General features: G+C 46.8%; 2 protein-coding genes across 4 annotated transcripts in view; one reads left to right on the plus strand and one right to left on the minus strand.

Annotated features, from left to right (window-relative positions):
• The window catches only part of UBTD1 (ubiquitin domain containing 1), a 22911-nt gene extending 21120 nt beyond the window's left edge, over positions 1 to 1791 (minus strand). The window contains exon 1 of the mRNA XM_028730553.2: positions 1435 to 1791. Coding sequence (XP_028586386.2) covers positions 1435 to 1504 — 70 coding nt within the window. The 5' untranslated portion in view covers positions 1505 to 1791. The remainder of the gene's footprint in view (positions 1 to 1434) is intronic.
• Positions 1747 to 27527, plus strand: part of MMS19 (MMS19 cytosolic iron-sulfur assembly component) — a 27841-nt gene continuing 2060 nt past the window's right edge. For 2 of the 3 annotated variants that reach the window (XM_028730542.2, XM_028730543.2), the window contains exons 1-27: positions 4771 to 4928; positions 9185 to 9233; positions 11380 to 11480; positions 12433 to 12518; positions 13157 to 13231; positions 14228 to 14297; positions 14385 to 14513; positions 14859 to 14920; positions 15084 to 15170; positions 16504 to 16578; positions 19186 to 19263; positions 20036 to 20174; positions 20511 to 20665; positions 20884 to 20962; positions 21849 to 21974; positions 22293 to 22374; positions 23307 to 23404; positions 23745 to 23876; positions 24615 to 24770; positions 25046 to 25145; positions 25521 to 25623; positions 25736 to 25813; positions 25986 to 26112; positions 26276 to 26376; positions 26454 to 26510; positions 26596 to 26782; positions 27262 to 27344. In XM_028730542.2, coding sequence (XP_028586375.2) covers positions 4835 to 4928; positions 9185 to 9233; positions 11380 to 11480; positions 12433 to 12518; positions 13157 to 13231; positions 14228 to 14297; positions 14385 to 14513; positions 14859 to 14920; positions 15084 to 15170; positions 16504 to 16578; positions 19186 to 19263; positions 20036 to 20174; positions 20511 to 20665; positions 20884 to 20962; positions 21849 to 21974; positions 22293 to 22374; positions 23307 to 23404; positions 23745 to 23876; positions 24615 to 24770; positions 25046 to 25145; positions 25521 to 25623; positions 25736 to 25813; positions 25986 to 26112; positions 26276 to 26376; positions 26454 to 26510; positions 26596 to 26782; positions 27262 to 27344 — 2709 coding nt within the window. In that variant the 5' untranslated portion in view covers positions 4771 to 4834. Of the gene's footprint in view, positions 1864 to 4770; positions 4929 to 9184; positions 9234 to 11379; positions 11481 to 12432; positions 12519 to 13156; positions 13232 to 14227; positions 14298 to 14384; positions 14514 to 14858; positions 14921 to 15083; positions 15171 to 16503; positions 16579 to 19185; positions 19264 to 20035; positions 20175 to 20510; positions 20666 to 20883; positions 20963 to 21848; positions 21975 to 22292; positions 22375 to 23306; positions 23405 to 23744; positions 23877 to 24614; positions 24771 to 25045; positions 25146 to 25520; positions 25624 to 25735; positions 25814 to 25985; positions 26113 to 26275; positions 26377 to 26453; positions 26511 to 26595; positions 26783 to 27261; positions 27345 to 27527 lie in introns of those variants that run through there. The other variant, XM_077930148.1, reaches the window with a different exon arrangement.

Consider the following 27527-nt stretch of genomic DNA (forward strand, 5'->3'; position numbering starts at 1 on the left):
CCACCAATAATCTGCAAGTTTATGAAAAACCATAATCAACCCGAAGCAGCCGTACACAGAGACTGTACCTTAGATGCTCTCATGTCCACAAAGGCCTCTCTCTTGCTGAGAAGTCGACTGTTCTGTCTCCAGAAACCCTGCATCAATGTGTGTGTGCACCGCCGCCGATGCCAAATACTGCTGATGAGCTTGTTGGGTTAAAGCGGTTTCTGCTATTGATCCAACTAATGCAGCTCCAGCAGAGTGAGACTGATCTGAGCCGTCTGGGGTGGGAACCAATTGTGCTCTTGACTGACCTGGACTAAGAAAAGTCAGGGCAGGTCTTGCGCACATGGGCACACACCACACAGGGTCACATGCACAGACTCAGGCAGCAAAGCCTAAGCTAGCTCAATTCTTATCATTTTGCAGGGGACTTAGCAGGGAGGGCCCTTGAACCTGGAAATGGACATGAATTTCTGCACCTAGGTTCAGAGAAGGCTGCAATCTCTCTAGCAGCAAATGTGGCCTTAGCACATGCTGTGAAGGTATCTGTCCTGGAGCCCACACATGGACCAGAGTACCTGATGATGGTTTGCAGGACAAGTTTCCAATCAAGCAGCAAGGGCAAAGGAAATGTTCTTGCTAGGACCCTAGCCACACATCTATGCACACTGTATCATTTGGATTTTATATTGCTCTTTTATTTTTCTATGGCTTACAATGCATCTTCCGCAACAACACACAAAGCTGCATAAAAGTGCTTTTAGTAAATCTGCAATAATAAATAAAATTACTCTGATTTGAAACCTGAGGTGGCAGCCCACTGACCTCAGAGCAGCCCCAAGCCCAAACTTGTACTTCTGAGCCAGTGGGGAAACAGTAGTTTGCACTTCCAACCCATCTGGTGAGACGGGCCGGACTGGCTCTTACATAAATCCGGTAGGCGAGTTTCTGGGACATCCCACACACTCTTCCTAAACACGGAGTTAAGGGATCAGTAGAAACCCAAATTGCTCCAGGGAGCCTTACTCCACCAATACATTTACTAACACACATCCCACATGCTCCTCCAAGGAAGTACAGACCACCCAGTAGATTCAGGTCATTTAAAAATCGCCCCAAACCGAATCTTCCCATTGCTAACAGGAGGGGAAGCACATAGACTACCGTCCGCTCCGCTATGCCCTCATCCGGGCCCAATCCTGAAAGATCCGATGCCCACTCAAGACAATCACAGAGTGGCACTCTATTCCCAGTCTTGACAGTGGTCTCGGTGCCCGATTATGGTGGGAGTTGGGAGTGGGGGATCTGAGACAAGTTAATTCTCCAGCAAAGGGCCCCCAGGGGAGTGTCTGCAAGGGCCCAACCCCGGTTGTGTTTCCAGCGGCCCAGATTCCCTTGCCCGTTCGGGCTGCCACGGCACCGAGAGGGTGCCAGACCGGCGGCGCTCACCTGCTCGCTTGCGCGGGTGCCCCGGGGTGGTCGGCCGCTCTCGGTGTTGCCTCCCCACGCAGCTGCCCATGGCGACAACCCCAGGCTGCGATTGCGATGGATCTACCCGCCTGAGCCCGGCTCCGGGCTCTGCCGCTCCGCATGGAGCCGGATCCCCAATCCGCCCTCCGGACGAGCACGCAAACTTTGTGCGGCGCGGCTGCCGCCTCCGCCTCCCTCCAGACGGGGCTTTGGAGTCTTGCGGAACGGGAGGCGCCGATTAAGGTCTGCTGCCCTCTCAGGTTGGATCCAGCCCAGGCCGGCCCAGCGGCTCCAATGCCTGCCTCCGCCGTCGCCGCCGCAGCCGCTACTCCGCGAAGAGCTGGGGATCTGAGCCGGGGAGGATCCCCCGGCCCTGGGAGACACTTCGAGCTCCTCCTCCTTCTCCAGGTGAGCATGTGACTCGGCGGCAGGAGCCCGGCCTCCACTCCGCCCTCTCTCTGCCAGCCCCAGGAAGAGGATCGTCCGTGACCCGGGCTACCACTCTGCAGGGGGCGGGGGCGGGAGAAAGCGAGCAGGGCCAGCGCCCCTGACAGCGGGAGCAGCGGGAGCCGGCCTGGGCTCGTAGCGGGCGGCTGCTAGCCGTCGCCCCCCGCTCACTTGCTCCTCAGTCGCCTCCTAAAACTCTCACGAGGCGCGACCTCCAGGCCCAGTTTAGGGCAGCCAGCTTTGTAATGTTTTATTTTGAAATCTTTTAAGCTAATATTTTAGTTTTCTGTTAATTATGTTGCTTTGACTGTATACTCTATATCTGACTTTCTTCAGATTGTTTTATTGATGTTTTAATATTCTGTAAACCGCTTTGAGATTTTTCTTTAAAATATAAAGTGGTACAGAAATGAAATTAATAATCATAATAATAATTTGCAAAGGCTGGCTCTTTATATGCCAACAAATGCTAGAGCAGTCGAACGGCCCTGCTGGGGTTCGCATTCCAAAGTCCTGTTACCTTGCAGAGGAGCCGGCTTGCCCAGCAATAATCTGTAACAGGCGATGTTGTTGTAATGAACGGGAGTTGGATTTAGCAAGACTGACATGGCAGTCCAGCCTATGGGCAGTGGAAGAGCCTCGCCTTTGCCCTGGGTGCATAGGACTCCCTTTCAAAACATGAAAGGGAGCCACCTTCCTTCCTTCCAATCCCTTGGTTTTTTGTTTTTGTTTTTAAAAATACCTGCCTTTTTCATGAAGCTTTTCAACCCTCAGCCTTCAGCCCCCTATTTACTATGATGGGGCTGGGGAAATACTTGGTCAAGGGTGCGTCTTTTATTACTCTGTAAAGCAGCGTGTTATATTGATGTACATATTAATGATAATTTAGTACAGTATTAGTTGAACAATTTAGATAGCTACAGCCTGGCGGGGGAGAGGTTCTGTGTATCTGCTTTTGAGGAGTGATGATGGAACTAATGCTCTCTCAGACCTGTCAGTCTTAGGCCTTGATTATCACTGGGAAGCCAGCTTAGTGCTGCAGAGGTGTCCACTGGGAAAGCTGACCATGGTTATATAATAATGCTGGATGCTATGAAGAGAGGACTTGGCAAGTTCAGGATTTTGTTCTGATCTCTGGTGTCAATTACCATTCTGGCCAACCCCAAATGGGGTCACACACATTCAAATCCAGGTGTCGCTTTCTCAGGCTGTTAGTCCCATCAAGAGTGTTGGATATGTCATACCTATCCTACTTCTTCCATTATATCTCTTATCTCATAACTATTCCTTTGAAGGTAACGCTGCGTTGGCAAGTGGTGCAGCTAGGTAATTTTAGACCTTTTAGACTTAATGACCTTTCTGAAGTATGTGTGAGTTGTGTGTGTGGTTTAGATAGTTGTATGTATACCTCAGTTGAAGTACACAATTAACATGCCTCTTCTCACCCCAACTGTCACCAGTGCCTTACAACTGCTATGATGTTGAAGCAAGAGAGAGAAAACTTTGCTAATCCAGATACTAAAAAGAAATTTAAAAAGAGCATGCAGACTTTTGCTTTTTGAAAACTTGAGCACTTAAATCATAGCACCATCATAACTATAGGAATAGTGTTGCCCTGGTGCAGAATACATTTGCTTTGGAATAAGCACTGTTTTGTTGTAGAAAAGGATAATGTATTTTAAAAGCAACAAATGTCCTTATTTATTTAAAATCTTTACATGCTGTTTTTTAATTTGAAACCACAAGATGGTGTACATTTTTAAAAAATACATTACAATATAAAATAAAGCAGCAGTTGATAGGCCAGGGAAGACATAACTTAAAAAAATAAAACCAACATATATAAATAGCCAGCAAAGGCCTGAGAAAATTAATTAGTTTTTAGTAAATGCCAAGACAACATTAGTGTTGGTGCTTTGCATTAGTTCAGAGGGCAAGCTTTCTCTGACCTTTGCTCAGGGGAAAAGATTAGATGTGCATATTTATCCTACTGAAAAATACCCTAACCATTTGCACACTGTAAGCATTAAATGTACTGGAAATGTACTGTAATTGTTCATTCTTTAGCACTGGAGATGGGACTTCTTTATGAAGGTGGCAATGATAACCAGCAAAGACAACAGACTTCTGAAAGATAAATAGGTGGAGCAGGATGCTGGATGCTGAGATCTATCCATTCCACCACTAACACCAAACCACAATGATCCCTGTCCTGATCACTGCATTCCTCCTCCTCCTCCAAGTGCACTGCAGTTCGCGGGTAGGTGGGCGGATACATGTGAGAACCGCTGCCATAATTTATACTTGGAGCGTGGACGGCTAAAACGATTTCCTCACAGAAACCAGAGGTCTGAGTGTTTCCTTCCTTGGATGCACGTGTTTTGCCCGCTTGCCTGGTATTTTTAGGCCTCCTAAAGCAAATGGGAAACAATTCTGCATCTTGGCACTAAGCCGCCGTTTCTAATAACAAAATGATAAAAGTGCGTGTGACATTCTTTGTACAGTATATCCGGGGATGGCATTCCGAGAATGAAGAGCCTCTACGTCTCCAGCAGACGCAACGCAGCGCTCTCCTCCTCCTCCTTCGAGCGCGTGGAAGCCTGTTCGCATCGGCGGGATGGTTGTGTGAAATCGCATTGAGCTTCACTTCTGCGCTTCCCGCGTGTTGTGCGCCCTCTTAACGCAAAGCAAAACCCTCCCCTTCCGTGACCCGGCCTAAGGCGCCCGCCCTGACCTTTGACGGACCTGCCCGCCGCCTCCCTTCGGGCTGCGCCCCTGCCTTTCCACGGCCCTCCCCGCGAACTGCGCCCATTGCTGGAGTGGCCTCTTGCCACGTGATGCCCACTTTGCCCCTGTCGTTTTCACACGTGACAGAGGGGACGCGCACGCGCGTTGTACGCTTCTCGCCTGCCCTGCTATTCTCCGCTTTATCATGGCGGCCGGAGGGGCTGAGGTGGACGTGGGGGCGGACGCGTCCCTGTTGCCGGGCTGGGAGCGGGAAGGCGCGGCCAGAGAGGCGGCGGAAGGTGCGTGTGGGGATAGGGCGGGGGGCAGAGGCCAGGGCCGGGGAGCAGGCGGCGGGCTCCGGCAGTGCCGCGGGCGGGGCGAGAGGGGAACCGAAACGGCGGTTCGAGGGGTGGTCTGCGGGGACGGAGGAGGAGGTGAGCTTAGGTGTCAGGGAGAAAGATCGCCCAGTTGGATCTGTGCTCAGGATCGGAATTCACTGTCGGAATTCATTCGGGGGAGTGTGTAAAGGAATGCAAACGAGATTCTCTGGGCGTGTGCAGAGTGCCTCTGCCTAACTTCATTCCATCCACCCACATCGGGATCAGGCGTACTGGCATTAATTAGGGCTAGTCGGGCATGCGGTAACGGTGGGCGCATGCAGGGTGTTGATCGGGCGAGGCAGTGTGACGCACGGTATTAATTAGGGGCAACGTAACGAGCTGTTTCGCCTCCTGAAGATTATTTCAGAGACGATAATGAGCTGGACGCGTGTGTTGAGGTTGGGTACGAGGAGGCTGCTGTGGGCAAGGCAGACTAGAGATAAAACCATATGTGTGTTTGCAGGAATGTACTTTTCCAGGGGATCAGATCAACAGAGAGCCCAACCTGGGCATACTCAATATAATTTTCTGTTTCCTTGACCTGTTCTTTTCTACCATTCATTAATGTATTTCCTTTGCCTGTACTGTAAAACTATGAAAAGATAGGGAAACCTAACCCTTAATCACCCAAGCTACCTTAAAAATAAAAGAGAAGAACGAATCATTTAAAGACTGTTAAAGGATTTTGAAGTGTTCTTGAGTTTCTATCATCATGAAGAGGCATACTTTTATTCCTGGAAACACTGGCTTGTTTACTTAACGTTTTATAAGAAAATATAGGTGGTTTATCATAATTCAGATGACTATTTGTGGTGTGGTAGCCACTTAGGAATTCATCATGATGTAGCTGCAGCTGTATGAAGAGCTGCTTTACCATGTTTCCACATGAAGGCAAGTTAACCCATATAACTCTGTGAGTTTTGGAACTCAGGACTCCTAGATTTCTGAGGGGTGAGTGGTACTTGTAAGGCTGTAAGCACAGCTACAGCTTTTGCCAATGCTGCAAACTTTAGTAGCATTGGTGAGGTTCATAATAGGTATTGCAAGTGTAGACCTGCAACAACATTTGATAATTTATGGTAAGGCATGTAATATACATAGGGACCAAAAAACAAACTAAACACATTGTTTTCATTTAAATACTCACTGTGGCCTTCTGAAAAACATTCATGGAAATGGAAGAAGATGGAAGGGCAAAGAGTGAAGTTTTAAACTTTTCTCTTGTCAATCAACCATGCAATCATCCTGACCTAACTAAGGAGATCTATGTATGGAAACAATGATCCACATGGATATCTCTAACTCTCACTGGATCAGGGACTGTGTGAATGAGATGACATCCACATGTAGATGTCATCTGCATTTAGATGTTTGTACTATTTATTCCAACTTATGCTTGCACAGATAGATCTTCAGTTAACCCCCAACTCCAGAGGCTATGGGTATTGTGTTTCTGTGTGCTGCTTTCTGTTGCCAGTGTTGCAGAGCAGCATGAGGGCAGTGTGCATGTGCAGCCCTTGAACCCTGCTTGTGTTTTGGAAGAGCTGAGGATCTTTAAAGACAAACCCAATATTGTCTTGCATATCTCAGGCTCCCCCAGTACGTAAGAATCTGTCACTGCCTTCTCTTTGGGCTCATTTTGGCATCCAATGTGTATGCATACGGGACACCAACTTTACTAATGGGAATAATGATATACTGAACATAGTTAACACATCTGAGCTTGCCCCAGATACAGCTGAGAAGACAGGAGTGCAGTAACTTTTAAACAACCTTCCTTTTAAGCAACACAGGCTCTCCAAATTAGGTTCTGGACCAGCCTTCAAGTATAGAGGTGTTCTTGGAAATATGGTTCTCCTGGCTTTCAGAACGGCTTCCTAAGAAAATAAATCTTGCAGCTCTTTAATTAGTACGCCTTGTACTTTTGAGAGTGAGATGCTGATAAAAAGAATAGAATGCAGGATTTATAATTGGTTCATTCACACTGCTCTTTCAGCACTCTATCAGCTGTTTTAACAAATTGTGCCAAACTTGATTGAAGATATTCTGTACTCCCATGCTGTCTCCTCCCACCTCCCCATTCTAATTGGAAGAGAGATAGTATTTTCAAGCGACAGGTTGTTTCATGCCTTTATCTAGAGAAAATGAAGGAGGCTGCTGGACAGCTCTCCCCACTGCTAATGAGGTGATTTGAGAACTGCTCAGCAGGGATGGGATGGTTGCCACTGGCTTCTTGATTTGCAGTTTCTGAAGTTGAACTTTGGAATAACTTAAAATAAGTTTTCAAAATTCAATTTAAACATTTGTGGGTGGCAGTTTAAATTTCAGTGGTAGAACTTCTTTTTGTAAACCACTTTGAGATTTTTCTGCCATCAAGTGGTGTATAAATGTTATGAAATAAATAAATCTTCTGCATCTGGATGAAATTTTGCATCATTTAAAATGTATTGTGCAACTCTACAAACTAAGCTGTCTGTGCAACATAGGCAAATAGTCCAGAGATACATACATACATAATGTCACTAGGGGAACAGATGACTAAAGTCTTTTGAAATTTTGGGAAGCTTTAGATATAAAATGTATTGGCTATATAGTGTAATTTTAAGCAAACTTACTCAGAAATAAGTCTCATTGGACTCTTTGGGTTTTACTTCCTAATAAGTGTGTTTATCATCACAGCCATAATCTGAGGTCAAGCAGCTGTTGTCCTTAAGTGAGCACTCAAGTGGCAAAGACATACCCACAGACCCAAGCAGCCACTGCCTTTTCAGGCTCATTACAGCCCTTTGCGATAAGGGCTCTCCCGATGCAGCCAACTCACTGCTCCTGGACTCCTGCAGGGATGCAAAGTCCTCATGTTTGGAGTTGCCAGCAGGCATGCAGCAACACAGTGCAGCATAATGACAGGTGCCCTTTCCTCTTTGTCACTGGGAATGCAGGTGAGTGCTCAAGTGAATTGAGCAAAGGAGGGCAGCTACCCATGAACTGCTAATCACAAGGTTGATTAGGACAGAAGCTGACCGGGGCTTTTTCCTCTGGTGTAAAAAGAAAGTGTATTATGCCACCGTTTAGGGTTGGGGACAGGGTTAAGGAATGTTTGCCTTGAGTCACCTGTGTATCCCAGTCTTTCAAACAGGTATATACAAACACATGCATTTTTGCTTGTGTAAGAGGTTGTTTGAATAGTGATCTGGCAGGCTACTTTCCCTGGAGAACGCACCATCCCCAGACGAAAAGCTAACTAAGTCAACTGTGCCTTGCTCACTGCCAGCAGTTGTTGCTCTGCTTCTGTATGCTGTCTTTGTGATTTCTATAGCACTCGATAAGCTTTTAAGTAGCTGTATGAGCACCTGCTTAATTAAGTCTTACTTGGTCCAAGGCATATTAATTAAATGAACTGCACAGTATCTCAGAGATTTGTCAGTACTAGCTTGAGAACTGATGTTCCTTTGCCATTCACTTTTGCAATTAGACCGCTTTACAAATAGTTGGGAAAGGTTGTCTGTCTCACTAAGGGCCTAGAGCAGGGGTAGGCACCCTGACACTTCCTAAAATTTCTGGATTCCATCTGTCCCATCCAGCATGCCTAATGATTAGGGGTGATGGGAATTTTAGTCTAGAACATTTGGAGACCACATGGTTATCTACCGCTAGCCTAGAGAGGCAGTATGCTTCTTGGCTATCATTTTCCTGACTGGAAGAAGCACTGCAAGGAATCTTAGCTAACCCTTCCATTTTCAAAAGACTAGGACAGACAGACTAGCGCGGTGTTGCTTGCTGGTGGTGGGGGAAGAGCACTGTACTGGAGAAGCAGAGATGTGGAGGGCAAATGCAGCTTCCCACTCCTTTTCCTGTAGATTAAATGCTTTTCAATTTGTGATAAGAAGTATAAGAAACTGCCTTATGCCAATTGAGCCATTGCGCCATACAAGCAAAAGGTCCATTTAACTGGATATGCCTGGAAGGAAATTTGGGACCTTCTGTATGCAGATCATGTGCTCTGCCTCTGAGCTGTGCATACAAGAAAGGCAAGTTGCACTGTACCTGAAACATGGATTCCCATGTCTAAATTTGTTTTAAGAAGCGCTGCTTAGTTTGGTGTAACTATCTATCTATCTATCTATCTATCTATCTATCTATCGTGATTTAACCTTTTGATACTTCCTTTTTCTTAGGAGTAAAAGCTGGGACCTGCACCATCTTAGATGTTGTTGAAAACTTGGGGTAAGTAAGTAAGTAAGTAAGTAAGTAAGTAAGTAAGTAAGAGCTTACTGCTCTGGGATGTATATATGCCAGTGTCGAGGATGACTCTTTGCACTACTGCAACAACATTAGAATTTTGTTGTTCCGTGCTTAATGCCTGCCTGGTGGATGCCCTTTGTCCATTCAGAGAAAATGACTTACATGATTAGGGTATCATGAAACTTTGGAATAGCATTGTGGGCTTGGTGGTGATAATGTGTAGCATTTTGCTATCCTGACATTGGGATGAATTTCAGCTGCATTGCATAACTAAAGGTTTTGGGCTACATGCTTTCAGGTCTTCCCAGTATTTCCCTTGCAATCTGAGAGGAGAGTGCCTCCATGGCAGTTAGGTGTACATATTGTTGGCGGAGCAGTTGCTAGCGCCTCCATTTAGTCAACCGGATAAACTGCAGGGTACTCTTATGGGTAGATGTTTGGCCTAGGGTGGTGGCTACGTTAAATGGTGGTGATGAGCCCTCCTCTCAATATAGCATAGAGGTTAAATTTGGATTGAAAGCCAGGAAATCATTGGTTAAATTTGACATTGACCACAAATTTACTAGACAAGTAGTTATTCTCTCAAATGCTCTCCCTCCACACTCCCTTCACATTCCTAATATGAGTATATTGCTCTGGTGGGAATCAGCCTGAAAGGGAAAAATGAAAACTCCCTTTCTTATCCTGATGGTCAGACTGCCAGATGTAGTCATTGCTCATTGCAAGGAAGCGTCTGTCGAGTGAAGAGCACCTCTGTGGTGAACCAGAACAGAGCAAAGAAGAATATATTGACACGTCAGTGTTCTCTAAACAACTGCAAACGTTGTTTTTTTGTGTATATATCTCAGATAGTGCAGAAGCATTTTAACCGTTAATCTAATTTGTGTTTTGGGTTCATTATTGTGGTTCCCACCAACCTTGAATTCCTTGGAATTTAAACCAGGCATAGGGAGCCTTTGGCTCTCCAGTGTTGTTGGACCACAGCAGCCTTTATCATCTCTGACCATGGCCCATCCTGGCTGAGACTGGTAGGCGCTGAGGTCTTAGAACAACTAGAAGGCCACAGCTTCTTGATCCCTACCTTAAACAGTATAGCAGTCTTCTATCGGCAGTAATGTGCCAGTAGCTGATGCTGAGCATATTGTGGCAGGGTTAGACATCAGCACAGGCTACCATGACAAAGTGGTTGGCTACAAAATCCAAGTCATAGGTTGCATTCAGATATTGCTTTAATTGAGATACTTTTGGGGCCATTCGGTGAAGAGTGGGCTATAAGTACAAATTAAAAATAAATAAGAAAATCAATTCAGATTGAGCCTAGCCTCCCCACAGACTTCACACTACCTGGCCCCCACGCCTCATTCAGCACAGTCACCACTTGATTGAAAACTTTCACTTCAGTTTTAGATTAATCATGGTTTAGAATGTCATGTGAACCCAAAACTGTAGTTAATCTTAATAGTTAGTGAAAACAAGCCAACTTCATTAACTGTGATTTGAAGCTGGCTTGTTTCCACTTCTCACAGTGAAGATTAACCACAGTTTGTCAAGGTTTAAGTGATGCAGCGAGCTTGTAGTTAATCAAGAAGAGAAGCCAAAGCTTCTGAACTCCTGTTGCCCAGACGATGGTCAGATGATGGAGCATGTGAGCCTGGTGGGGCCTAGGCTCCATTTCCCTAAAGCTAAACTAGCCCAAACCAGCCAATAAATCATGATGCCCTGGACAAAAGGGAGGAAGCCAAACACATAATGTGGGGACATAGGAACCTGCCTTAGGCAGAGTCAGATCATTGGTCCATCTAGCCCAGTATTGTTGACAGTGACTGGCATTGGCTTTCTGGGGTTTCAGGCAGGGAGTTTTTCCCAGCCTTACCTGGAGAGGATTGAAACTGGGACTTCTGCTTGCACAGCAAGTGCTCTTCCACTGAGCTACAGCCTTTCTCCTAATCACTTTTATGTTGGCCCATAATTTATGAAGCCCTGAGCAAATGGAAGGGAAACTGATCACTTAACTGAATCGTCAAATTAAATCAGAATATTGTCTCTCTTTGCCCCCCCCCCAACATATTTCACTGATTCTCTTCCTGCTACGGCCTGTAAAATCTTCATTTTGTGTCTATAAATACAGGTCTCCTCTTAAGAATGCAGATCCTCGAATGCGTGCACAGGGCATCCAAACGCTTTCTGAAGTCCTCCTGCAATGCTACTCCCTCCTTCAAGAGCGGGAAGGTAGGGCATATGGGCTCAGTCCTCACTCTTTTGCAACCATGGAGAGTGCTGCTTCAGGAGCTGGCCTCAGCATTCAAGGGATCATGCCTGAGGTTGTGATTAGCAGCAGGAGGTTAGGCAGGCAGGATTCAATGACTCAGTGGTTTTTGACACGCCATATGCTTCTTTGCTGAGTAACTGGGGTGAACTCAGGTTTATTGAAAGCTCTAACTTTCTGTTAGAAAGCAGTTAAATGTTTGGAAGAGAGCGAAGATGGAAGGCAATGCCTTACCGAAGCAGTAAGGAGTAACGTATTTTGTACTTTCAAGAGGATTATGGATTTTAGGGTGACACAGAGAGGGAGGGTTTGACTTAATGGTATGACTCTCCTGGAATACTGAGACTCCTGCCTCAGTTTTCCCAAATGTGTACAGTATAAGCTAGTTTCAGAGCCTTAGCAGTGCCCATCACTGAGTGGCTTCGCAGGAACCTACTTACCATGCTGTGGTCCAGAGCTATGTGGGTAGCATATTCATTGTTAACTTTCAATAATCATAATCATAATAATATCTGCAATCCCAAGAACACATGATTAGTGGCGGTCTGATCTATGGTTCTGCACCACAGAATGTCCTATGAGATGGGAGATCTTAAGTGTTCAGTTACCTTGCAGTTTCCCTTTCAGAATGTCCTCTTGCTGTTTCTTTGGTCATAGTGTTAGGCATTTTATGCTTGTGTGCAACCACTTATCGGTCATCAGATGAATTTTTTTAAATAGGTCTGAGGAGCCAAAAGTAGGGGGCGAATGCCTGTATTGCCAAGTGACCTGTGATAATTCTGCATTTTCCTTCATCCTTTCAAATCTGCTGAGGCTGATGTAGATGCCAATTTGCCCCATGGATATCTCTATTTGTGTTAGCTAAGCCCAACTACCACCATAGCCCTAGTTTCTGATAATGTTTGTCTGTTCCAGTGTCCCACCTGGTCTTGTTCTATGAGAACCGGCTGAAAGATCATCACCTGGTCATTTCTTCTGTGCTGCAGGGACTCAAAGCTCTGGTGAGAATCGTTTTCATGGTAGTCATTCTCGTTTATTCATTTCTGTGAACTTAATATAAAAGTATATGTATATGGTGCCCTAGATCTTGGTTAAAACCAAAACATCATAACACAATAAAATTGGAGCAAAATATATTAAAGAAACAGAAATACAGAATGGATCACCTGATAAGATTATTACAAAAAAGCAAATAATTTTCATAAGAAGCCTTGCAGAAATAATCTAGCGATAGCAATCTATGACAAAACTGGGGACACTCTCTATTCATCTGCTCAGTGGTAGAAAATTGGGGTGCCCCAAGGATAGCAGATTGACAGCTCTGGCTCATTTAACTGAGACCAGTGAAAGCTGCTACAAGACAGGCTGATTAAGGTAGTAGGTGCTGGTGTAGAAAGAATATTTTCTGAATCTACTTGGGATTTATGGGGATTAGTTAACAGTGAATTTCCCCCCTTTCTCTCTTAATGATTGGGTCACTGTCACACTGATTAAATGATGGGCTTCTTTTGTTTGTTTCCATTCCACTGACTGATAATATGCCATGCAGGGCAGTCTGAGGCCTTAAGCATGCTAACCGGTAGCCATCGTTACATGTAGATGGGTACTGAGTTGTTACCATTACTTTCCTTGTCTCTAGAGTATGTGTGTGGCGTTGGCTCCAGGTCTGGCAGTGTCTGTTCTCAAGGCCATTTTCCAGGAGGTTCATGTCCAGGTAAGTCAGAGAAGCCCTGATAGACTCTCTAATTTTGCCTTTGCGTTCCACATCCATGCTTCAGCCTTTCTGTTCTCATTATTATTATTAAACTAGTTCCTGAAGTATCCTGTACCTCCTGTGGTCCCTCTTGGTGGACAATACACAGTAGTTCTCTTGGCTAAGACCTGCTCATCGATATTTTCTTGCTGTCAAGAGAATTGAAGCACTGGATCATGGCAGAAGTTCTGAGAATCATATCCCCTGCTCTTTGACACTGTCTAAACGATATTAGAAAATCTGAGACTTGGTGGTTTTATGGCTGTATTACTGATATTTTGTAATGGGCCGTTGTTGTAAGTCATCTTGGATGGTCATTGCCCAGAAAGGCAGGCTAGAAATAGTTCTTTAATAAATAAATAAAACTATGAAACACGGCCTGGGGGAATAGTGCACCGGAGTTGGATATAGGTTCAAATTTATCATGACTTGTTAAGTTGCCTTTGGCAATATTAGCTGCCATTCTTTACCAACTCCCCACTGCCTTTATTAATAACCTTATTTGAAAGAGTAGTTGGGTGGGTGGACAAGATGAGATTGTGGCAACTTCTCTGAGCCTTGAGTAATTAAATATAAAAGGAGTAGACACATGTATCCTTTGTGTGTGGTAATGTATGCAAATTCTGCTGTGAAATACCTCTAGTTCCGATGTGAATGTGTATATCTTGATTTTTACATGGGACATTAAGGGCATTGGAGATACTCTCAGCAAGACTAAAAATAAAGATAGAGAGGTTGTTATGGAAGGTCCTGGCCTTCAGCTGGGTGTGTGTAAATTTCTGACTTGCCTGCAGTATCTTAATTGTCTTTCTGGCAAATTAGGCACCCAGATCTATGGACCAGAGTATGATAACATGAACTGGAGAGGGATCATAACAAAACCATAAATCTCTAAGGCTTGGAACAGGTTCACGTAATACTGCTTTATTTCCCAGCTATGCTTTTCTTATCTTCCAGTCTTTGCTGCAAGCGGATCGCCATACAATCTACAGTATCATTACTAACTTCATGAGCAGCCGAGAGGCAGGTGAGATGGATGGCTGTGGAAGGGGCTGAGTCGGACACCCTGCTGGAAAACCCTGGGAATTTCCTTACCTGATGCTTTTTCCTGCAGAACTGAAAGGTCTGGGTGCCGATTTCACCTTCGGGTTCATCCAGGTGATGGATGGAGAGAAGGACCCACGCAACTTGTTAATAGCCTTCCAGATTGTACGAGACATCATTGTGAAGGGCTATGCATTGGGTATGTCCAAGTCCTTGGCAGTGTGGGGAAGCCCATGTTGGCAGCGGTTGGTTGGTTGGTTAAACTTCTTATCATGCCTGCAGTGTGTGAGGATGCAGGCTGTATGGGGAGCTTGTTAAAGCGTGCATAGCTTTGGAATCATTGAACATAGAACCACAGGTTATATCTGCTGTTGTGGCTATGGAACACACACACTCTTTCTCTTTCGCGCGCTCTCTCTCTCTCTCTCGGTGACCTGTGAGAATGGTAGTACTAAATAGGATGCAAATAAATAGTCCATGTCCAGACTTGTGACTGACTGTTTTGGTCACTCAAAGAACTCATACTGCTGTCTTCACCTCTCAGGGCCCTTCGCAGAGGAGTTGTTTGAGGTGACTTCCTGCTACTTCCCCATCGACTTTACCCCTGTGAGTGAGTAAATCTGGTGCTTTGTCCCTCCTTCACAATGCTTTGGATATGGGTGTTGGAGCAGGATAGTTTGTGTAATGCCTGGAACTGGGGGTGTCCCTATGGAGATGGGTTTATTCAGTACATTCATGTCTAAATCTTTCGATTTTGCTTCTGCTCCAGCCCTCCAATGATCCTCATGGAATCCAGAGAGAAGACTTGATCATCAGCCTGCGGGCAGTGCTGACCTCCACTCCCATTTTTGCTGAGGTAGGGCCATTGTGTATCATGGCTGAAGTCTGTTTTCTGTGCCCTGTGGGTTCTTCCTGAGACCCTGTAGCAGAGTTGGTTCCCATCCTGATACACCATGTTGAGCAATAATACATTGACAGAGTTGGGGTGGACTTCTTCTTCTTCTTCTTCTTCTTCTTCTTCTTCTTCTTCTTCTTCTACATACATACACTGCCCATCTGGCTGAGTTTCCAACAGAATTAAAAGCACAATAAAACATCAAACATTAAAAACTTCCTTTACTGGGGCCCATATTGCAGCCATTTGTAATAGTTTATCCTCATCAACAGAAGATGTTGCTGTAGTGGTGCACAACAATTTGGATCCTAAAAAGCCATCTATTAATATATAGGTGTTGGGGAAGGGAACATTGATTGCAGATCTTCCCTCCCCCTTGCACCACCTCTCATGCTGCTCTGGACAAGACTTTTGAAGGGCAAAGCGGTTGCAAGGTGAAAATTCCTTCTCTTGATGGGAGCATCACATTGTCAGAACCTTCATTAGGATAAGCCAATGCATTTATTCCCAGAACAAGCATATTGTAGAGATAATTTTGCCCTTAACTTTGAGACTTCAGTCTATTGCAGATATATGAGTTGGGGAGTAAATTTACTCTCCGGTCCTTTTGCATTTCCCAACACTGATCTTTCAAACTGCTACTACAATCAGACTTTGGACAGAGAGCTTGATTTATAGATATAAATAAATATTTGCTTTTTTTATTTAAAAAAAGCTGGGACTAATGGCTCTCTGAAATGGCCGATATGCTACACAAATTGCTGCCGTGGTAGGTATATTTTGCCCCTCATAGAATTAGAATAAAGCCAGAAATTTATGAAACTGCTGGAACAATCTTAGCCCTGGCCAGGCAGCAGTGGGCAGAGCTGAAGCACCTGAGCATCATATCCAAAGCCCTGCTAGGCAAAAGGTGGGGAGTGTTTTTTCCTCATTTTTTGCTACACTAGCTCCAGGCAGGTGCAGCTGAGAGCCTGATGATCCTCTCAGAGCTTTCCAGTGGCTACAGCCAGCAAAACCACCAGTGGTAGCTTCCTGCCTGCATGAGTGAATCTAGGCCCTCTACAATGATGGACACCCCCCTCTTGGCTAAGATGATAGCAGACTGTGCAGTATTCTAACACAAATACCTAGTCACCACCAAGGTGGCTTCAGTGGGGAGTATTGCATTGTGCTCTTTATATGGGTTTTACATTGTTTTGTGAGGCCTGCTGGTCTGATCTTCTGTGGTATATTACAACCCCAAATTATGCTGAGCAAAGTATATTGAGATTTCCAGGATCTTCTCTCCTTACAGTTCCTGATCCCGTTGCTCATTGAGAAAATGGACTCTGACGTACAAAGTGCCAAGCTGGACTCACTGCAAACCTTGGTAAGAGCACTGAGCAAAGGTATCAAGGCTCCGCAGTAGGGTGCCATGCAGCCCTCTCTGCTCCTGCAGCTTTCCTGGTGCAACTGGACTTCTCTGCGACCCATCCCCTCTGCAGGGAGGTGGGACCAATTCGGATGGTCCGCCCCCGCCACTTAATGGATCCAAATGGTTTCCAGAGAGTGGTAGGGGATGCTTTATCCCATGTTGATGGCCTTTCAGCCGATTCCCTGGTGGCCCGCTGGAATGTGGAGTTAACCAGGGCTATTGACTGTTTGGCTCCGAAGCGCCCTCTCCGATTGCATGGAGCCCGGACAGCCCCGTGGTATTCCACGGATCTGAGGGCAATGAAACAATCGTTGAGACGGCTAGAGCGCCGGTGGTGGATAACTCATTCCGAATCTGACCGGACACAGGTTAGAGCTCAACGTCGAGCCTACCAAGTGGCGATAGCGACGGCGAAGAAGAATTTCTTCGCCGCCTCTATTGCATCTGCAGAAAACAGCAGCAGGAGACTTTTTCAGGTGGTTCACAATTTAGCGGAACCACCTGCAACATTGGGGCCCAGTACGGGCCACATGTTCTCCTGCAATGATTTTGCAAAGTTTTTTGCAGATAAAATCGCTCAGATTCGGGAAGAAGTAGACTCCACCGTGGGAGCAGGGCCGGGGCGGGAGAGTGCTAGAGTTCTGTCTAGTCAAGTTGAGTGGGATCAATTCCAATCTGTTACCTCCGAGGATGTGGACAGGCTGCTTGGACGAGTGAAACCAACCACCTGTCTCCTGGATCCTTGCCCATCCTGGCTTATAAAAGCTAGCCGGGAAGGACTGGGCGATGGGCTTCGTGGGGTGGTGAATGCTTCCCTCCGTGAGGGAGCCTTCCCAGACCCGCTGAAAGAGGCGGTTATTAAACCGCTTCTTAAAAAACCATCTTTAGATGCGGCCACGATGGCCAACTATCGTCCAGTCTCAAATCTTCCATTCTTGGGCAAGGTGATTGAGCGAGCGGTTGCCGAACAACTCCAGGCACGCCTGGAAGAAGCGGACCATTTGGATCCCTTCCAGTCGGGATTCAGGCCTCATCATGGGACTGAAACTGCCTTGGTCGCACTGGTTGATGATCTCCGGCGGGCTAGGGACAAAGGTGAGAGCTGTTTCCTAGTTCTGCTGGATCTCTCAGCGGCGTTTGATACCATCGACCATAACATCCTTCTGGACCGTCTTCAGGGGCTGGGAGCTGGAGGCACTGTTATACAGTGGTTCCGCTCCTTCCTCCTGGGCCGGGTTCAGAAAGTGGTGGTGGGGGATGAGTGTTCAGACCCCTGGGCCCTCACTTGTGGGGTGCCTCAGGGTTCGGTCCTCTCCCCCATGCTTTTCAACATCTACATGAAGCCGCTGGGAGAGATCATCAGGGGATTTGGGCTGGGTGTTCATCAGTATGCGGATGATACCCAGCTCTACCTCTCTTTTAAATCAGAACCAGTGAAGGCAGTGAAGGTCCTGTGTGAGTGCCTGGAGGCGGTTGGAGGTTGGATGGCGGCTAACGGATTGAGGTTGAATCCTGACAAGACAGAAGTACTGTTTTTGGGGGACAGGACGCGGGCAGGTGTGGAGGATTCCCTGGTCCTGAATGGCGTAACTGTGCCCCTGAAGGACCAGGTGCGCAGCCTGGGAGTCATTCTGGACTCACAGCTGTCCATGGAGGCACAGGTCAAATCTGTGTCCAGGGCAGCTGTTTACCAGCTCCATCTGGTACGTAGGCTGAGACCCTATCTGCCTGCAGACTGTCTCACTAGAGTGGTACATGCTCTGGTTATCTCCCGCTTGGACTACTGCAATGCACTCTACGTGGGGCTACCTTTGAAGGTGACTCGGAAACTACAACTAATCCAGAATGCGGCAGCTAGACTGGTGACTGGGGGCGGCCGCCGAGACCATATAACACCGGTCTTGAAGGACCTACATTGGCTCCCAGTACGTTTCCGAGCACAATTCAAAGTGTTGGTGCTGACCTTTAAAGCCCTAAACGGCCTCGGTCCAGTATACCTGAAGGAGCGTCTCCACCCCCATCATTTTGCCCAGACGCTGAGGTCCAGCGCCGAGGGCCTTCTGGCGGTTCCCTCATTGCGAGAAGCAAAGCTACAGGGAACCAGGCAGAGGGCCTTCTCGGTAGTGGCGCCCACCCTGTGGAACGCCCTTCCAGCAGATGTCAAAGCGATAAACAACTACCTGGCATTCAGAAGACATCTTAAGGCAGCCCTGTTCAGGGAAGTTTTTAACGTGTGATATTTTACTGTATTTGTGGTTTTTATGGAAGCCGCCTAGAGTGGCTGGGGAGGCCCAGCCAGATGGGCGGGGTATAAATAATAAATTATTATTATTATTATTATTATTATTATTATTATTATTATTTCCTCAAAGCAAGCATGCACTTTTCTCTTTCCCCTGCACTGGGATTTATGTGCCCTTCAAGCTGATTTAAGGGGTGGCGGCGGCTCTGGTGCTGCTTCTAGGTAATGCAGCATCTTGACTGCAAATTAACAGCACACCCCAGATGACTCATGTCTGACTCTCTCTCTCTTCCCCCCCCCCACCTTCCTTTCTTTTGCAGAATGCTGCCTGCATGATCTATGGGGAGAAGGAGCTGAAGGAGTTCCTACCCAGCCTTTGGTCATCCCTGCGTAGGGAGGTGAGAGGAGCAAGGATTCCCAAAGCGAGGTGGTTCTGGTGTCCTGTGAAAGTGCATCCATTACATTGTTCCTGCTCTCTGTGTCTGGGGACTGCTTGAAACATTATACAGCGGTACCTCGGGTTACATACACTTCAGGTTACAGACTCTGCTAACCCAGAAATATTACCTTGGTTTATGAACTTTTCTTCAGGATGAGAACAGAAATCGTGCAGCAGCAGCAGCAGCAGGAGGCCCCATTAGCTAAAGTAGTGCTTCAGGTTAAGAATAGTTTCAGGTTAATAACGGACCTCCAGAACAAATTAAGTTCTTAACCTGAGGTACCACTGTATACTGCATTGGACTGAATATAAGCCTCACTTTTTTTCCGACCGTGAAAAGTTAAAGTGTGGTTTAAATTTACATTCGCGACCTTACAAAAATTGGCTTTTACAATATTGCTGCTGAAACAGATATACGGTAAAACGGAACGGATGTGAGTGCATGCAGAATTTTAAGGAAGCGGCTTATATTTGGGTATCCCCCCCTTTCCCCCTTGAATTTTAAAGGCACGGCTTATATTCGGGCCAATAGAGTAGTTTCATTACAGGGAATTATCAGGCTGTTGTAATATTTGATGGCTCTGTAAAGAAGCAAATAACCCCCCTCCCCTCCTTTCATTATGATCACCAGCTGGATCACTGGATTACTTGCTGGATTGCGGGATCACTGACTGGATTATTTGCAGGATTGTCTGCACTGTACAGCTGATTCTCCTCCTGCTCCTCAACAGGTGTTCCAGACAGCAAGCGAGAAGATTGAAGCAGAAGGTCTGTCTGCTTTGCGTGCTCTGTCAACATGTCTGTCCCGCTTGGTGCTCAGTTCCGATGATGAGGATCTTTTAGATTCCTTCCTTACAGGCATTCTGCGAGGTAACCTTTGGAGCAGCATCCCTTTCCTAGCATCTTTCCTGTCCTGTTAAAGACCTTCCATTTCTCATTCATAAACTGCTGCTTGGAGGAAATGACCACTTCCCCAAGGGAAAAATATCTTGTCATGCTGTTGCAGCCATGATTTGGCTTACAGGACTGGAGGGAAGGGGTGGAAACTGGAGCTGACTTGTGGGAAGGCAGCAAGTTCTCCACTAAGCTTTGAAACTGTTTGCAGTTTGCAAGCTGGTGGAATTAAGTAGTGCTATTTCTTGCTGGGATTTCTGCAGTGGCATTGGGAGTGATACTGTTTCTCCCAAGCGCCCTTACCTGTTTCAGATTGCAGACACCATCTGTGTGAGCCTGACATGAAGCTGGTGTGGCCAAGTGCCAAACTCTTGCAGGCGGCTGCAGGGGCCTCTTTGCGAGCCTATTACCGGATCACATACAGTGTACTTCCCTTGCTGGTGGAACAGTACACCAAGCATGAGCAGGTGAGGACAAATGGGAGCGGAATATGCTTGTGATGGAGAGTAGTGAAAGGGGCTTAGGTGACTGCAATCTCATATTAAGGGACGTTTAGTGGCATATACCTGCCCCAGGCATATGCTTGGGCTCAAATTCCATGTAGGACAATGGCCTGCAGATCTTGTCTCTCCTTCTGTGTCTTAGTCCCTTCAACCCATCCTCTGCCCTTTTTGATCTCTTGTAGAGTAGCCAGCACAGGACAATCTTGGAAGTGCTGCTTGGTTTCTTGGAGCTGCGGCAGCAGTGGGGGCCTGAGGAAGACGGTGAGATGGTTCTCCATTCTTCTTGTTTCCTACTAGCAAGGCTGCCCTTCTGCAGCATCCTGGGCTTCCAATGTTCCTGTCTTGCCCAGAGCAGTTGTTTGCGGAGAAGAGTCACCTTAATCTATGGGATTTAGCAATGGCCTGTCTGGGAAGGGGGGCGGGCAGTGAGATAGGTGCAGTAATAGGGAGAAGAGAAATGCGGAGACAACAGAATTGAAAAACAAAGAGTTTGACAGGATAGCTTCCCAGAAGAAATTCTAGCCCTTGTGGTTGGTGAGAGAAGTCTTAGAAAATGCATGCACAAGAGTTGGGTTCCAACTACAGCACACATTTAAAGCAGTATCGTATCACCTTAAACAACAGATAGTTTGGAGATCAGTATTCCCCTCACAGAGCTAAAATTCCCAGAGTGGTTTAACAAGCAATCCCTGTTCTAACAGTTCTCAGCACCCTTAACAAACTACAGTTCCCAGGATTCTTTGGGGGAAGCCATGACTGTTTAAAGCGGCATGAGAGTGCTTTAAATGCAGTGCAATTGGGACCCCAGCCAAATATTCCAGAACCAAAGTTTCTTTGGCTTTCAGTGACCAAGTAGAAATGCTTTTTGCAGGATGACATGGTGACTGCGGTTGAGTAACCTTGGTGGATGACTGCTCTTAATGAGCAATCCATCTGTGTTTTTTTCTTATCCAGGTACCAGTGCTGACCACTCAGAATTTTAGGAAGTTTCTCATTCCTCACTATCTAAATTCTGATCACAATCCTCTCAGACTCCGGGTTAGAAAGTTAAAGCGCCCCTACCAAGGACCTTGTAATTTCTAGTGATTCGTGCCCAGGATGGTCAGTCTCATGACACTGCCTGTGTGCCTGTTTCTCTCCCTTGCAGACAAGAGTCCACTGCTTTGTTTCAAAGATGCCCTGTGTTCCGTGGTGTTCTCTGCACTTTCTGAGTCCAGTGTGCAACTTCAGTTGGTTGGCATCCGGGTTCTGACCTTTCTAGGATCACTGCAAGGTATGTGTTGATCTGTGGGCTACTCCCAGGAGTCATGGAAGAATTACGGCTTGTTTAGAGATTTTCCCCTTGGTGTGCATTCCTTTACAGATCCATCTAGCGTGCACACAGACCTGTTTCCATCATGTGTGTGCAGCCAGACAGCTGGACTTGAATCAGATTAGGTACTGTCCCACCCCACCTTGCATAACTTGGACTATATGGGCTGCAGGCAGCCTCTAGGAAGTGGAATGCAATATAGTAAAACTGGCACTGATAGCAGAGTGTTACTACCAGGGAAAGGAAAGGCTTTGAACTTCAGTCTCTCTTCCGTTTCAGGGCTCCTGACCCTCTCAGATGTGGAGATGTTTGTGGATCACCTTACAAAGTTAATCTTGCATGAGGACGATTCCCAGACCAGGTGAGGGGTGGAAACAAAGCTGGACCCTGGGGGTGCAAGGGAAACAGCAGGCATTGTCGAACTTCTCAGAATTGTCTTTGGGCTTATCTCTTTCTAAATATTGAAAATGTTTACATTCTTTTAGTCCACCACCTATAAATGGCAAATGACAAGGTTTCTAACACAGTCTCATGAATTACTCATTTCTTAATCCAAAATTCTGCTTCTGTTTGGTGTTGTCTTACACTGATCTGTTAAGGTTTGCATGTGTTTTAATTAAGAAAAGGGCTTTACTAATACTGCTTTTATGATCTTTTTTCAATCTTAAGTGTTGTACTAAAACATCCTTTGGTTTATCGTGCTTTGTTCTAATGTGTGAATAGAGCTTATATCCTCATTCTCTTAGCACAGATTCATTTCAGTCTGAACCCAATAGTGTAGTTAAACATTCTTCCATAAAAATGTCCCTCATAGTGTAATATTCTTTAAATCCTTTAAAAAAAACAAAAAAAAAACATCTAGCTTGGTAACATCCTGTTGTTTGTTTTAAGATTTCAAGTGCTGTATCTTTTCCTCTGGCCTTCCTGCATTTCCTATTCAGTGCGCAGTGCATCCAAACCTGCGAGTCACAGGACAGTTCCCAAACAAATCCGGTGATACCTTTTCATAGTTTCTATAGTGATGTGAGAATCCCACTCTCTTCTGATAAGTTCTTAGATGAACCCGGGTAGAGTGAGCTTAACAAGACCTGGGCAGTCTGCATCGCTGTCTAAGCTGCGTTCTTGTCCAAAGTGCTCTTGTAATCAAGGGAACATTTTTATAAAATGTAGTGCACACACAACTCAATATTACAATTATAAAATTAGATTACCACGGAAAGATCAGTGAGTTGCTTTACGGTATTGAGTGGCCAACAAGTTCATCCATCCTTGCACACTCCTTTATCCCTGCAGCATGGTAGCTATGGAGGCGGCTGGACGCCTGGCTCCCCTCTATCCACAAGCCTTCAGCAAGTGCTTGGTTCAGAAGTTCTCAGAAGGGCTGCAATCAGGTACAGCATGCAAGTTGGGCGGGTTGTGGGGAAGTGGGTGTCCTCTCTTATGCTGCCTTTACTAAGCATTTGTGCAGAAGTTCACAGCGTCTATCCCTGAGTGCTAGCAGCATTGTAGGCAGAGCCATTGCAGGGGGCTTTGACTTGAATCTGCGCAGTCTCTGTGCCTTGAGGAACGTGAGTAAGGCCAAACGGGCAGACGGACAGGTTAGTTCCAGGTCCAAGAATCAGCCATTCCCAAATCCATGTTCATGTGGAGGGGTGGAAGGTGGTACCTCCATGGCCCTGTCCCTAGGGACAAATTCATTGACTAGCTATTGTGTTCTGTGTGCTGTTTCAGAGCTTCAGAAGGACAGCAATCCATCCCAGCAGGAACGTCGCCTGCAGGCTCTAGCAGCTGTGTCCACGCACCCTAGTATTGTGAGGGAAACAGTTCCAGTCCTCCTGCAGCACTTCCAGCAGATTCAGCAAGGTAGTGTAAGAATTGCATGTGATAAACTATTGATACTTCGGAAGCGAGGAACCTAGCCCAGTGCTTGGGACAGCAATAACAGAAGGGCTCAGCATATGTGTATCATTAATAGGAGGTGTAAGATTGGGAAGGGCTAGAGCTCAGTAGTAGAGCGTCTGCTAAACATGGAGAAGGCCTCAGGTTCAATCCCTGCCATCTCCAGAAAAGACTGGATTGCTCAGTTGGTTAAAGTGTGGTGCTGATAATGGCAAGGTTTCAGGTTCAATCCCTGTATGGGACAGCTGCATATTCCTGCATTGCAGGGGGTTGAACTAGATGATCCCCAGGGTCCCTTCCAACCCTACAGTTTATGTTTCCATGACTTCCTGTCTGAAGAGCCACTGCCAGTCAGTGCAGGCAGCTCTGAGTTAAGTGGACCCAGGAGCCTGACTCCTTGTAAGGCCGAGCTTCCTTGTTCCTATGGAAGGGGTTAGTAGAGAGCTGTTAGTACACTGAGCCTTGGTAACCTTTAGGTGCCTACAGTCCCATAATTCTATCATTAGCGGGAGAAGTATAGCTTGTTGTTGGAAGCCTAGCACCATCAGTCTTTGACTGTTTTGGCTCATAACCCATTTCTGACACAATGTGATGCCTTTAAATGGCCCTGGTGATAATGTATTAGTAATTTTTTTAAAAAGAAAAACACCTTGGAACCGGTAACCTCCACCCTGAATGCTCTTTTGATTTTTGATTTTGCAGAGAGTATACCTGCAGATACCCACTCTGTGGTGTCTGTGTGCCAGAGTCTGCAGCAGGTAGCATTCCAGTGCCAGGAAGATGCTCAGAGTTACTGGTACTTCCACCAGGCTGTGGTGCCCTGCTTGGTGGGCTTAGCAGTCAAGGCTGCAATGCAAGGTAAGGTGGGGAGATGAGCGCAGACCCTGTGCTTCCCGAACCAGGCCAGTACCCATAGCTCAGGTGGGATTCTATATACTTTCGAACCTTGAGAGAAAGGGAGGTACCTTTCCCTTGTGCTGGGCTGGCCTTTACCCACTTGGGGCCAATCTCAGTGTCCCTGTCAGGTGTCCATTATGCAGGTGGCAAACTCAAAGGCAGCTGATGGGATTCCAGGAACTGTCTCCATCCCCTCACATTTATCCCCCCCCCCCCCTTTTCATGACTATTTTCAGAGAATTCCCATACATTGCCAAGCAGTGTGCTGCTGAAGGAAGAAGCCTTATCAGCCATGGTATCGGTCATCAGCAGTGCGTGTACGCACTTAAGACCAGAGTGAGTAGCAGCTGCTGCCATCCTGTGATCTCTGTCCCTGCAGAGTGACAAGGAGTGAGGCACAATCTTTGTGCTTTTGGATAAGGTCAGGTTCTAGCATGACTCCGCGAACAGAAGTGCAGGCAGTCTCCCCTTCCCCTCCTTGGTGTTTTTATACTACTGTCAGATGTCAAGGAAATAAAACAACTATCTTGACTTTTAGAAAACATCTGAAGGAGGCCCTGTATAGGGAAGTTTTTCATGTCTGATGTTTTAATTTGTTGGAAGCTGCCCAGAGTGACTAGGGCAACGGAGTCAGATGGGCAGCATATAAATAATGAATTGTTATATTATTATGTGCTGTAAACCAGTGTTCTTGTTTCTTCTTCCTGGCAGGCAGGCTGCCCAGAGTGTCTCCAAAGTGGTTCCCCTCTTCTTGGATGGAGAGCTTTCCTTCCAACCTGGAAACACCTTTCCCAGCACGTTCCAGCCCTTCCAGGTATCTTGTATGAGTGAGGCGCTGCTGCTGCTGCTGCTGCTGCTGCTGCTGCGAATAGGGAAATGTGGCCAGAGACTTTGGTAGTGGAAACAATATTTCTTTTCCTTTATAGGACGGGCAGTGTCTGATGGCAGCCCAGAGAAGGCTTGTTGCTCTCCTCATGGCCTTTGTCTGCTCACTGCCAAGGAATGTGAGTCCTGGGGAAGATTTGGCGGGGCGGGGGGAGGCTGCCTCATGGCTGAGAGAATGGATCTATCCATCCTGCCTTGTGTGCCTGATCCCTAGGCAAGTGATGCTGGGAACCAGCAGCTTGAAGCTCTGCTGTTGCCTCCATGCCTCCCCACGCTCTGGCTTCCTTTCAGGTTCCAATTCCTCAGCAAGACCGCTTGCTACGTGAACTGCTAGCCCTGAGCTGCTCCTGTGACTGCCCTTTCACTGCCACAGCTGCTGCCAAATGCTTTGCAGGACTGGTTAACAAGCACCCAGCAGGTAACCGATGGAGTACTAGCCTGTGTCTGTCCTAGGACTGAAGGGCTGGGGATGTTGTTCAGAGGCTCGTGAAACCTCAGAGCTGGGCTGTGTTAAGTGTTGCCCTGCTTGACTGATGCAAGAAGTTGCCTGGAACAACAGCCAGTCTCTTTACCCTTTCCAGGGCCTCAATTAGATGAGCTGTTGGAGCTGGCCATGAACAAGTTGGAGCATGGCCTGAATGAGGGTCCTCATCAAAGCCAAGCCCTCACTCTGCTGCTGTGGGTGAGTTTCCCCCATGCCCCATCCCTCCCGTCTCTGCCAGAAACAGAGCTCAATTTTCCTTTCTTTTTGCCCTGCAGGTGAGCAAGGCTTTGTTGCTACGCTACCACCCGCTAAGCACACACCTGACGGACAAGGTGAGCTTCTGGGAAAGGCCTGGGATCCTCAGGGAGGCCACTGTGCCCTTAACACATTCGATGGCTCCTGTCTTTTACCCTACAGCTCCTCGTGCTTTTGGGGGACACGGTCCTTGGCCCTGCGGTGGGCGATGGCCTTGCCTTGCTCATGGCTGACTCCCCAGATGTGCTGGGCAAGAGCTGCCACGCTGAGGTGCGCCTCATGTTCCGCCAGCGCTTCTTCACAGAGTGCGTGCCGCAGTTGGTGCAGGGTTTCCACACAGCAGCTCCTGGTAAGAATTTCCTCTGTCCCATTTCTTACCGAAAGCATCTGAATTAACAGGAGGTGCACAGTTGGAATAATGGTCAGATTGAAATGAGGACGCTACTGCAGCATTTTAGCATATTTTTGTCTGCAGAAATTGTGGACTCCTTGCATGACCTGCCTTTTGTAGCCCTCTGTGGACAGTAGGAGCTTCTGAACCCTCGACAACAAGAGGAGCAGTCTGAGCCTCTCGCCTTTTTCTTCCTCTTCCCGGATCCCTCGGAGTTTCTGGAGATGATTTTGGGTAGGAGAGCGCAGAACTCTGAGCTCGCCTACTCTGCCTGTTACATGGGACAAACAAATTGCTTTTCTTTACTCGCAAGAGGTGGACCTTCACTGTAGGCTCTGTAGAGGTCATTTGCTATTCAGTTTCTAAACTGTCATAACCTTTTCGGATGAGTCTCCTCGGAGCCACAAGATTAAGCCTTGCTTTTCTGTTCTTCCTAGATGTGAAGGCGAATTACCTGAAAGGCCTGTCTCACATACTGAACCACCTGCCCAAACCAGTGCTAGTGACAGAGCTGCCTACGGTGAGTGTGCAGCAGTGCTGAGCACCAGGCCCTAAGAACTCTTGGGAATTATTTTGTGGGGGGGGCATATTATGGAGAAGAATGATGCCCCCCCCCCCCTTTTTCAGCTAGGATAGCTCAGTTGGTTAGAGCATGGTGCTGAAGATGCCAAGGTTGCAGGCTCCATCCTTGTGTGGGACAGCT

Source organism: Podarcis muralis, chromosome 6, assembly GCF_964188315.1.
Source record: "Podarcis muralis chromosome 6, rPodMur119.hap1.1, whole genome shotgun sequence".
In the NCBI taxonomy this organism is placed as follows: Eukaryota; Metazoa; Chordata; class Lepidosauria; order Squamata; family Lacertidae; genus Podarcis; species Podarcis muralis.